The sequence below is a fragment of the Paralichthys olivaceus genome, chromosome 19 (genome assembly GCF_024713975.1).
Source record: "Paralichthys olivaceus isolate ysfri-2021 chromosome 19, ASM2471397v2, whole genome shotgun sequence".
NCBI classification, from domain to species: Eukaryota; Metazoa; Chordata; class Actinopteri; order Pleuronectiformes; family Paralichthyidae; genus Paralichthys; species Paralichthys olivaceus.
In genome coordinates, this window is record NC_091111.1 from 13,165,611 (window position 1) to 13,178,462 (window position 12,852).

General features: G+C 44.0%; 1 protein-coding gene across 10 annotated transcripts in view; it reads right to left on the reverse strand.

The window, feature by feature from the left end:
- The window catches only part of utrn (utrophin), a 164,809-nt gene that overhangs the window by 131,292 nt on the left and 20,665 nt on the right, over positions 1–12,852 (reverse strand). For all 10 annotated transcript variants that reach the window (XM_020097588.2, XM_020097587.2, XM_069514538.1 and 7 more), the window contains 12 exons: positions 11,642–11,734; positions 10,385–10,557; positions 9,127–9,242; positions 8,455–8,615; positions 4,732–4,962; positions 3,252–3,433; positions 2,144–2,294; positions 1,749–1,868; positions 1,008–1,109; positions 710–817; positions 404–583; positions 40–206 (listed from right to left, as the gene is read on the reverse strand). In XM_020097588.2, the coding sequence (XP_019953147.2) occupies positions 40–206; positions 404–583; positions 710–817; positions 1,008–1,109; positions 1,749–1,868; positions 2,144–2,294; positions 3,252–3,433; positions 4,732–4,962; positions 8,455–8,615; positions 9,127–9,242; positions 10,385–10,557; positions 11,642–11,734 (1,784 nt within the window). The remainder of the gene's footprint in view (positions 1–39; positions 207–403; positions 584–709; positions 818–1,007; positions 1,110–1,748; positions 1,869–2,143; positions 2,295–3,251; positions 3,434–4,731; positions 4,963–8,454; positions 8,616–9,126; positions 9,243–10,384; positions 10,558–11,641; positions 11,735–12,852) is intronic.

A 12,852-nucleotide genomic window follows, 5' to 3' on the forward strand; every position in this document is an offset into this window, starting at 1 on the left:
CTTTTCTGGTATTTTGTTGGTGCATGTCTTGGTTCTTACTTTCGTCGGACTTCTGCATCTGTCTCCACCAGGCGTTTCTTCGGGGGAGCGGGTGGCGCCAACTCCTGGTCAGCGCTGGAAGCAGCTGCAGCCACAACAGTCGTGTCCATGACGACTTCTCCTTCTTCCACCTGAGTCATCCCAGCGTCCGTCACAGCTTCCATCACCTTAGCAGTGAGTAAGAGAGTCATTGAGAACAGGGCGAAATCTACCCAAGTCTGTCTGTCACAAACTCCCAATACACACACGCACGCACGCACGCACGCACGCACGCACGCACGCACACACACACACACACACACACACACGCACGCACGCACGCACGCACGCACACACACACGCACACACGCACACACACACACACCTGGAAGGAACAATCCTCCAGCTTCTGCACCAGGTTGTCCCATCTATGAGCCAGATCCTCTGTGTCCGCCTCGATCTTGGCTCCTGCCTCAGGACTCCGCAGTAGCGATATCACGTCCTGTCCTGCATCAGAGAGCTGGTCCAGGGTTCTCCTCTTCTTTTCCATGTCTTCCTTCAAAATCTAGAGGATTGATTGAAAAGAAATTCACATGCAGAACACACTGTTATTGTTTGTCTGTTGCAGTTATTGAATTATCTGTTGGTCGAGTTACAACACATGATATTTCAGAGTAGATGCTCGACTTACTGCTAATCGCCGCACATTACTATTCATTTCACTCGGGTCCTTAAAGTTGCTTGTCTGTACTTCACTCAGTGCCTCCTCTTTTTCTGCCAACCAATCTCGAAACAAACTCTGCAGAGGAGGTGGGAGAGCAGTTTTAAATGTCACAAAGGTCAGGTACGCACAGACATATTTCCAACACAGATAAAAGGCTTCATTGACGGTTTTGTGCATGTCAGTGAATCCAGTGTTGAACTGCATCATTTAATTAGAAGCAGGACAGAGAGACATGTATCGTGCGTGGGGAGTGAGGCCGTCCTACCTGGTCTGACAGAAGCTGCTGCCACACCATGAAGACGTCCTGCAGCTTGTGCCACCTCTCCTCCGTCCAGCGACACACAGCTGCCCAGCGCTCACCCAGTGACTGAATGAAGGATAAAGACAAAAGTGAATAATAAGAAGCAGCAGTGTGGTAAAGGTCACTTCAGCCAGTACCAGTCGTCCACTTTGTAGATAAAGTTCAGGCAATTGAATTAAGTAATATAAGATCATATAAAAAATAAAGAATAAAATAGAGAGTAAAATAAGTTCTGTTTAATCACAAATACAGTAGGGTCAAAAGTCTGTGATCACTTTCCAATGGACTCCCCACATATTCTTTTTACCGTGTGGGTGTTAAAAGTACTGAGTCCATATCTATACCACTACAGACTCATTTATGCTCAACATTAGATATTTAAATAAGATACAGGAACAGATCTATATTTCATTTCATCCATACTCATGCGCATCTTCTGAAAACTTGACTGTTAATCGTTTGAAATGGACAAATCTCTTTTCATACGTAAAGGCAGCGTAAATTAGTTTTTATCCTTTAAAGGCAGCGGGAGGACTGGAGCCAATCTCAGCTGACTAAAGGTGGGGTACACCCTGGACAGGTCACTAGTCCATCACAGGGCTGAACGCCAAAGACAAGCAACCATTCGCACTTAACAAATCAAATAACCTAAACCCAAATTATGAACCAAACGAATTCACAACAGCGATCAGTCCGGTTACTTACTTGTAGTTGCTCCTCCAGGGCAGCAGTGGCGCTCTCACCACTGTTCTCATCCACCACGACCACCATGTGTGTCAGGGAGTTGACCTTCACCTGCTCGGCCTCCAGGTCGTTCTGAAGCTCCTGAACAGAAAGTGCAAATAGTAAAGCGCAGGTTTATAGTGACACCATGGAGACACGAGCATGACTCATTAAACTAAAAGCAACTTGATCACAAGACACAAAAGTATCCAAAAATCTGCAGCGCATCAATTTGGATAAACAAGAGAAACAAACCAGGATACTTTTCATCGTCTACTTGATCTTGTCCATGTTAAATCAATTACTATTTCTTCAGTGACTAAATTCATCCAAGAAAGACGCAGACAGAAAAGGCTTCAATGGAAGTCTGTGTTTACTTTGTGCAGCTCAATCTGTTCTTTGTAGAGCTCCACGTCTTTAGGTGCCGCCTCTGTCTCGATCTTCCTGATTCGCTCTTCAGTCTGCGTGAGCCAATCAGAAAGCTGCTGTAACTGCTGCTGCTGAAGATCCATCAGGACTTCATGGAGCCTGGGGACAGAGAAGGTGAGAGTTGGGACAAAGAAAGACAGAGGAGTGGGTGTGTGGGTGTGTGGAGGTAGAAAAATCGGCTAGAAAAACTTTGAGGTGAAACTTCCTGTTGGTTATTTAACAGCCTGACAGCAGCACAAAGAGTGAGTGAGTGACAATGCTGTGCACAGACTCCACAGACAATGAGTCGTGCCACAAACTGGAACGTACACCTCCAATCAGGGTCGACAAACGCTCGAGAGGAGATCATAAATACGCTTTACGAACAACTGTGTGAATGTGTGTGTGAGTGTCTAAAGCATCATAAACCTTGATAACACAGATTGAGCGGAGGACTTGTTAGGCCTTGGGAGGCTTATCAGGTGTCACCTTCACACAGCTTGCAGCCTTTAACATTGTTCACAGGAAAACTCATAAACATGTTGGATCACACAGTGAATCAGTGGAAATGAACTGCCACTCGAATTAGTGGCTCATGATGCGAGGGCCCTGTCTATACACAGTAAAAATATTTAAATCTTTTCAGGTTCCTAATACTAACACGCCTGGAAACGCACGTCACGTGACGCCTCGTGCACACTGGGCATGTGTCTGCGCCACAGATTGCTCAAATAAGAGCTTGTCTCCTACGGATGTGAGCAGTTGTATCATTGTAAATGTGGAGCGCAACAGCTGTTAGCAAGGACAACTGGGACAGCAACGCTTGTGATAGAGCGTAATTGTATCCACGTTGTGTTGTGCCAGCTGCTCCCAAACAGGGGTCATGTGATAGGAACCTGATGAATCAGTGAAGGCGTCATGACTGAAAAGAGAGTTCGAGTCTCCACGTCATAGTTTCCAAACATCTCAGTTTCTGCTCATCTGGACTGAAACAGGGAATCCATTACAGAGTTGATTCCTTTTCAAACGAAAACGCAGTGGTGTGCGTGTAGCCTGTGTGTATGTGTGTGCATCTACCTGGCCTGCCGGTCCATGCTGGCCACTCGGAGACTCTCCCAGCGGGAGTTGAGGAGGCTCATCTGCTCCCGGATTTCATCCTCCTCCTCCTCACTCAGATTGCCCTGGGCGATCAGTTGGTTACCAGCTTGGAGCACATTACCCACACTGCTCTGGTGTGCCGTCAGCTCCATCATGAAGGCCTTTAGGTGGAGGAGGAGTAAAAGGTTATGAGAAATATTGACAGCAAATCTCTGACGCTGAAGCTGTGTGCCAAAAACAAAACAACAGATGAGATAATAAACTTTAATATAAGGGTAAGTTAAGATTTATCCAGATTCAGTACAACTCCCCGGACACATATTGGTTATATAATCCGGGGCTCCATGTTGGCACTTGGCACCAGCAGACTAACATCTGGATAGGTTTCTCTCTCTGCCCTCTAACTTTGGTGTAACGGTTAAAAACACCCTGCAGAGGTGCTGGTCATCCTTGTATTAGTGAGTGATGTCTGTGAGCAGTCACTGAGGGGTAAGCTGTCATGTGGCCAACTGGGGCCAGTTGCACAACAGAAGAGGAGAGGAAAATGCCTCAAGAAGAAATAAAAATAATAAAATTAAGAGCAAATGTGAAGGAGCTTGGCTGCTTCTTGCTATTTACTGGTTCTTGTAGTGAGCAAAATAAGGCCAATGAATTGAGTTATTGTCCTTTTCTCTGGATGAGTAAGCATTTTTGACTGCACCTCTGAGCCCATTGTTTTTAATGAGGCTTTGCTGGAGAAGCTGGAGTAAGTCCGCGAACAACCGGGCTCGAAACAAACGGGATTGATTTTTTCAGACCTCTTGAAAAGCCTGGCTGTTAAAGAGGCTTTTGAGTCTTGTTGCTCTCCCGTCTCACTACCAGCTTTCTGCTTTGACCTGGATTCCAGACATTAGACTTCACAAATATTCACATTTCAGCCAAGGGAATCCTGCCAAAGCCCCTTTACACACATGCACAGGCACAGACCATGCGACTGCACCTTCTCGGGCAAGTGAGTACTGGGCCAGGGCACCATGGGGTGCTACTGCGCCACTGTACTAGGCAGAATTCCTGACATTCCCAACATGTACGGAGCATGTAGTGTGGGTTTTGGGAGTCCTCCATCTATTGGATGCTATAATGCTATATTTCATGTGTCAAAGGGAGGGTGACAGTTCAAGACAAAAACCAGGTGTGCTAGTCAGACATAATGTTTGTTGTGTAACTGTGTCATTGTTTGACTTCTAAATATAATGTCTCATTACAAACCCATACACAGTAAATATTCATTAGGAGAGTTTATTGAGAATCGTGTTTTTAAGATTTTAGACTTGTGGATTTCTATTAACCTTTGAGAACCATTGAACAATTCGTCATTCTGTACATAGGTAAAATAGCACAGTCATTGTTCCTCCGTATGCAGGTTCCTGCATGTTTGCACCTCTGCATGACATAGGTCAGCCACCTCCTCTCCTCCTACCTCGTGTGTGTGAAACTGCTCCTTGACATCTTCCACGTCGTCCGACACCTCGTCCTGGATCTGCAGGGCGTCCTCGGCCGACAGCAGCCAGGTCAGAACTTCTTCCAGCGTGGTCTGGTAGCCGTCCAGGTCCACCTCCGGCAGGCTGCCCTCCATCTCACCCTCTGTCTCCGTCAGCGTGCAGGGGGTCTCGGGCCGGGGGCTGCTGCCCGCTTCCTGCCTCTTTGCACTCTGAGACACATGAAGGGATGAATGAACAGGTTGGCCAGAATATTGACATTGTCTTTAACTTTTATGATTATAACTGTATTAGGAGTAAGATAGTACTAAAAATAAGCACTTTACAAATATTTACAGATAGCAAGGAACAAGTATTTTATTTTAAAAACATAACACAGGGTCAGATCTATTGTTTTTAAATTGAAAAAAGTTTTTTTTGCTTCAAGAAGTCTTATTCACACGGTCACATTAAAAAAACAAAGAACTGTCTGAATAACTCAACAATTCTTATGAAACATGACATTTCCTGAAACCTCCATTTGACTATTTTACTGGGATTTCATTCGTGAACATCAGATGACGAGTTTTAAAATAGAAGCAGTCATCTAGGAGGGGCCTGTGCAGCTCTGGAGCATGCGGAGTGGCCTGTCCTGCTCAGTTAAGAAGCAAAAACAACTGCGGCCCTATTATGGGATGCTGGGAGGTGGTCCTGGCACGCTGGGAAGGTCAATCCCCATTCTAGAAACAGCAGTTAGTTTAAAACAAAGTAATATCAACAAGTAGAGTTGGGTGTATGGTCAGAGAGAAGAAAATGACTGTTTTAAAGAGAAAGGGGGAAGAATGTGCTTATCTCTTCATCTCATCAGGAATACAAGGAAAGCTAACAAGCCTGTGTGGAGACAGTTGTCTATAGTTAATGTCGTTTTTTTTCATCAAGAACTTCCCAAAACAACAATTATCTGAACTAGAGATGAGCTCGGGCCACAATTTTCTGTCCCAACCCAACCCAGCCGGACAGAACACTAACCCAACCCAACAGGCATTCTGTTATTTCTTGCCCGAACATGAACCAAGCCAATGTTTTCCATGGACAGCGTAAAAAAATTCATGTACATCACCAAGATACATATGCCCAGAAACAGACAGTGGAGTACAAATGTAGGAGAGGTACTCTGCATCTACCCGCTATAAAATTCAGCATCAAAAATATCTAGGAACCTCATAAATACCATACTGTTAAACACCACATGGACGAGTGAGGTCCTTTGTGGACGGCAGCATTGAACTATTCAACGTTTCCATTTGGTGGCGGAAACATAAGACAAGGCTCGACAGAGCTCGACAAATCTGTCTGGAGCTGAAATGAAGAGAAGATAAAAATCTGTGCTGCAGCAGCCGTGCCAAGTCAAAGATGACAGAAATGCTAATGGGTGTGTAGGGACCAGTACAGTAACAAGTCAAACGGACCTTTGTTTAACAGGGCTGAAATTACAAAGATGTAATGTCTGAGCGGCGAACTCAAGAAAAGGTCACCTGCTGAAAATATTCGATGACCTTTTGAAAATTTTGGAGGAAGTCGCAGAAATGCTGCGAGTGTATCCCCCATGTTAGAGCAAGAGAGGGAGGGAGAAAGAAAGAGGCATTGGAGAGAGAGAAAGAGAGAGAGAGAGAGAGAGAGAGAGAAAACTGCAGCCTTGGTCTATTTATTGACTTGAATGGCTGTAAAATAGCTGTGGTCGGGCTCAACAGAACCTTTTATTATCACCAGATGATTTGCTAAACTCAATCCCTGCATTCATCACTTCTGCAGCTGTGATTCCTGAGCATGTCATATACTACCGTGCATATGCCAGTGCACTAATCATCAGTGATGTTCCCATTTGAGAGATGGAAATGCAATAACATTTCATGACACCTAAAATACAAAAATGTCAGGAATGCCGAAGCATTGGAAGAAATATATATATATATATATATCATGGAGCTTCTATTATGAATCTTTAATTTTAGGAGGGGATCCAAACATGAGCATCAAATACAAAGAACCTTTATTTTTCCTCCTCTCAGTTTCAGCATCTCGTCCTTTGAGGAGAGAAAGCGCTCCAGGAAAGTAAACCCTGCGTTGGACCAATCAGAGCGCTATTTAAAAAGACTTTCCAGCACTTATTCCATCGCGTGTGAAATATGTGCCCACGGACAATAAAAGGTTGGGAAGGTGGTTCCTGGATTTTCTGACTGAAAACGTTTAAAAAGAGTTGCCCCAGGGTGGTATGGGATTGGAAGGAGCGAGCACAGCGGGCTGGGGGGGGGGCTGAATATGTTTATATCTCATCAACTTGATCAAATAAAATGTACTACTCTGGGTTACAGTGACTGGATGTAAAGAAAAGGAGCAGGATACAGCTGAACGGTGCATAGATTATGATCACGTTAGTTAGTGAAACAGCAGAGAAGTCCATATAAATCTCATGCCACATACCAAAGCTCCTCGCCCACCCGCACAAAGACATGTTTAATGCCCAAGTAACTTTTCTTGTCCACTCTCTGCACACACTCCCTCTCTCACCAATTCATTCCCACATTTCCTTCCATCCCCTTTTCAGCTCTGTGTTTCCAGCAGCACGCAGCTCGCTCTGTTGGCTAATGTCAGAGTGGTGAGTCACGGCTCTGCTCCCTATTTGCCTGCGCCTGCTGTGTTTTTCATGAGCAGCGCTGGAGAGGAGGAAGGAGATGGCTTTTTCAGAATGGGAGTGACTCATAATATCTGGCAACTCACAATGAGACACTTTGCAATTTTTTCCTTGCGCTTGCACATTACAGTGTTGTGTGGCCTCCACGCTGAATGTTATCAGGAACATGACAAAGGTTGAAGCACTTATGGGTTTTTTTTTGCAACCACAGCTTCACAGCTGGTTTAAAATGAGCTGAGGTGATTTTATGTTTAACACGATTGATACTGCTGCTTATAAATATTGAACTTGAAATAATCAAAACCTTAACTATGTTTGGCTAGATCTATTTCTTTTCTATCACATTATATGGAATTGTATTCTGTCAACCATTACTGAAAATGTGCAGAAAAAAAATCGAATTGTGGCACACTTTTCCAATCCCAGTATCAACACACCCCTTTTTAGAACCACTGGTCTACAGACTGACTACAGTCTAGAGGTTTGCATGTGTGGATCATAATTAAACATATTCAGGTCTCATCAGGAAAACTTGTTCTTAAATCAATAATTTCTTCACAGTTAATCACATAATCCTGCATATATTGCATGTGGTGAGTGTCAACACAATGACAAATACAGTTTTTTTTGGCAAAAGTTTGATAAACGTAGCACCTTTCAAAATAACCAAGGACGCTGTGCAGAGCTGGGAAGCTGAGAGCAAAGAAGAGAGGGCTTTCCTCTGTCAAGGTCCAACAGTTCTCTCAGGTAAGTACGGGTGATGATGATAGACTTATATACAGTCTATGGTTGGAGTATAGGGGTGGAGGAGGTCAGACAGGTACTGGAGGGACTTATAGGTGAGGAGGGAGGAGGCCTGGACCTTGAATTTTTCAAAAGCAGACGCAGCAGTGGACTGTGTGAGCAGTTTTAAAGGTTGTGAAAGAGGTGCGGTGATTCTCCCACGTGTGCAACCAGCTTCCTCCTAAAATTAGAATCTACTCTCGTACCCTCGTAAATCTTATCGCATGAGGTAACACACTGTATATTTTACCTGAGCGCTGAGGCCCGGACCAGCGTTCTCCGCTTTGAATCTGCGTGGCAGCGTCTCCACTTCCCTGATCGCCTCCATGCTCACATCTTTGGGCAGCACCGCGAACAGAGACGTCACGTACATGATGATGGACTTCTTATCTGGAAGCTGCACCGCCACGTCTGAGATAGAGAGGGGGGAGGAAAGACGATGGAAGGGAGGTGGATGTAGGGCAGCAGAAGATCAGAGATACAAATTAAGGGGAGGGAGCGAACGAGCGGGAGATAATGTGGTGAAAAGTGCACGGAGAGAGGCAGGTTGTGCTGATTAAACGTGGCCGTGACACAGGTCAGGTGTAACCTCCACTGGGTCATGACATTACAAAAACTGTCTGAATTGATGAAGTTTAAGTACATGAGCAACTACAGGTGCAACATGAACTAGAAAAACATTCTGAGCAAACACAGTTTCTTACAAACCCTCAGCCAAAGACAACACAAGCTACTTTCTCCCCTGTGAATTTATTCAACTGCTGGCAGGACATGAACGACGGCTTTGTGAGCGTGGACCATGTTTTAATATGAGGGAGTAAAGGGTAAAAAACACGATTCCCTGTTCGATTTCTACTTCTCTGGGACTACTATAAAAGGTAGTAAACTTTCTGCAGTCAAAATGCAATGAGCGTGTCTGTACCTTCAGGATCCAGCAGCCGCTCAATAGCCAGCTGGTCTTTGGCTACAGTGAAGGCATGATCCAGTCTTTCCACAGGGCTCATCTTGACCACCTGATCCCAACTGATGGCGTTCGGCCTGAGAACACAAGAGACCAGAAGGCATGAGAGCAGCAACATGGTGGCAGTGTCATTGGAAGATTCATAAAGAAGGATCATACCACTTTTCAACAGGTCAAAACCCCCCACTTACTCCCAGGGGACTCAGCAGTGGACACAGGTTTTAAATCGGTTTCGGCAGTGAAGGAAACGTGACACTCAGATGAACGCACTAATTTGGCAAAACAGCAAGGTGAGAGAGCGCCTCCGTTTTTGTGACGTTACGTAAAAAGTTTTTTTTTTTAAATGTGCGTAAACCCCTTAATTTTGGTGTAAAAGAGGAATGTTCCTCCAAGAGGCAGCAGCTGTGAACCAGACAAATCAAAAGCGTCAATAAGGAAATTAACACTTATCCCTCATCTGAATGAATTGATATCAATCTTATTTGTCAGATCTGCAGATTCTGTCGAACACACACAAGTAAAAATGTATTTTGTACATACCACAATTATATCATTTATATCTACATGCCCTGCAAACAGACGAGTGGTACACAGGGGACTTGTGTTGAGGCCATTTGGGTTTGGAATGTGTGTGTTCAGTGATCCACCTAAACCCCGGCCCAGGTCTAAACCAACACTGGCCTTTCTCACAGCCCTGTGCGTGTGTGTGTGTGTGTGTCTACGCATGTCACTGGTAAGGACAAGGGGTCACTCAAAGGGGGGAAAACACCCCAAACACTCCTCGCCCCTCTCTTTCTTTCACACACAGCGAGCGTGTGCAAACAGTGACACGGCAGGCGTAAACAGAGTAAGTCAAGCAGCGTACACAGACCCGGCAGGCGCTGACCTGTCTACCTGACCTTCCGCCACTTCCACGGCCTGGGCATCTTCACAATCTCACACACACTCAGTCACACACACGGATTCCTGCTTGTGCTCAGTATGATTTACATTCAGAGTCAAAGGGCCAGATGTCAAATATGTAATGTCAACCTGAAGCAGAAGTTTCATTTCACAGAAGTAAAATCACAACATTATATGGAAGTGATATACACCGACACACTCCAGGTCAAACAGAGTCCTGACACACAATCACATGAGCGTAGACACATAATCTTCTTTCAGTCTCATCTTGTCACAGCGGTAAACATGTCGTTGCCATGACAACATTTCTCCTCACCTGAAGTGGTGAAGGATGCCGTTGAGAGCCAAGCCGTCAGCCCAGCTGGTGGTGAAGTTCAACACGTTGACTTCTGGGTATGAGCGGGTGCACTGGCGTACCCAACTCAGCAGGATCTTCTCACTGTTGGTCTGCTGCAGGTTGGACATGATGTCCTTCATGATGTCTTTTACCTACATGAACAGGAGGACAAATTTAAATGGGTTAAGGATCCCTGGACATTGCACCTAAGGTTGATACCGGATTACATTATTCTAAAATAGTTTTGACATTTGCATTTAATGAGGCCATCACAAAGAGCTGGTTGAAATGTGATCCCCCTGTAGAGCAGTGGCTGGATATTGGTAGAAATATACTCCTTTTTAAAAGAGGCTGGCTGTGGACTAAAGCAGGGACCCATGGAAAAAAATGGTAAAAATGGAAATGCATACAAGACAAAGATGGGTCTGTTGTGTTTACACTGATGTAGGATTAGATTAGATCAACAGAGAAGGTTGTTTTGAAAGAAGCCACTTCAATTTTACTGAATTTATTTTTCAATTGTTGTTACTTTTAACCATTTGTATTTTTGCTGTGTATTTCCTACAGTGGAAAAACACAAAGGTCAATAAATAAAATGTTAAAAATAAGGTTAGTTGTGTGATAATTATCTTAACAGCCAAAGGTTTTGTTTTTGTTCTGCTCAGGCTCCTATGATTTTTTCTGTTGGCTGTCACACCACGTTATGTTGTTTTTGATTACTGTTTGTCATATTGTTGAAATAAAATGCCACAGGACCGCAGCACAATTGATTTAAAACCACAACCTTCAGGGACAAACTCAGTCTTTAAACTTAATTTATCATGATAATTATCAATATGAAAGTTCTTTATCTTGATATAATTGTGTCCACATCCTCCCGTTCTGCACTGTTCATACACGGGAGACATTAATGTAAACCAGTAGTAATGAAAGAGTGATGAAAGACTAATATTGAAAAACCACACAGTGTAGACTATGTTTTTAACAAAGTCTTAGATTATCTATTTTCCTCTGAGCAGCTGGTCACAGTCACATTTCAACAGGTCAGCTGCACAAAGCACTGGATGATTAAGTGTGTTTACAATGCCGCATGAGTGCACAACCATACTCATTTTCCATCATCTGTGTTTTTGATCCCACTGGAACATCGGTGAGTTGACTGAGCAAACATGGTGAGTGTTTGTGTGTGTGTGTGTACGTGCGTTTGTGCATGTGTGTGTGCGTACGTGTGCTCACCTGCCAGTGAAGGATAATGCTCCAGATGAGGCCTAAGGTCAGCTTGTGGTTCCCATCAACAATATCCGTCCCTCCTATGTTCACCAGATCCACCTGAAGGAGGAGGCAGCCAGGGAGATATTAAAATTGCTGCAGCTCTTAATGAGGCTCCACTCTTGGCGCTTTTACCAAACATGGGATTAAAGCACATTAACTGCACCACTCCAGTGCTTCCTCTAAAGAGGGTCTGCAGGCCTGTCACACTAATTATATGAGGAGGGGTCAAAGTGTGCTGTGATTACATATAAATATTTTAGACAGGATCAAGGCACAGAGTGGAACATGAGGTCAAGTGTCTGGTCAAGCTATGGAGTGACCTCTGACCTGCCTCCACTACCAATCAGCTTAAACCCGACACACCATCACTTCTCTCTCTTTTTTCAGGGTCTCGGTCCACAGCATATACGGTTACATCTGGGCGTCTCTAAATGCCAATATTCCCAAAACATGCTTTTGAAGCAACAAGAATCATCCCGCACTTCATTTTCAGCTCGGATCTCCACAACCTGCTCAAACTGCACAGAGGAAACAATTGCAAATAAAAAATAAAAAATATTTTGGCTTTACACAAATAAACTGGGGAATCTATTTAATATAACAGATTTTTAAATAGTGACTTCTTAACATTAGCTGCTGCAGGAATCTGTCGTCTCCACTAAGTCTTGGTCTGAAGAAGACACAGAATTTCTTATTGACAGTTTCTTTTTTATTTCGTTTTCATTAAAGTTAATTTCAACTTTTCAAATTTGACTTCATTTTAAGTTTTGTTAATGTTATGTTTTCAGTGAGTCTGGGACCAGGGGGAGAGAGAGTATCGAGGGAAGGGCAGTACACCTCCTGTTTCCTTTCAAAAGAAAGGGACTCAGTTCCCCTAACCTGAACATTGTACACATTTAACAAAAGCAAAGGGGTCTGGGTCAGGGACGATTGTTGCAGTCGACTATAGCTCTACACACTTATTTTTAACTGCATGAGCTCAAACTGAAGCCAAACCCATTTAGTTTTCAATGTTGTAAATAACACACAGTCTGTGGCCAACACTGATCTTTAGATGTAGTTCCAGATGTTTAAACAACCACGGAAATGTTTTGATCATCAAAGTGAAGCACATTTCAAGTAGAATGGCTCTCAGGATGGACACACACTTATATTCAATCAAGTCCCCCCAAATT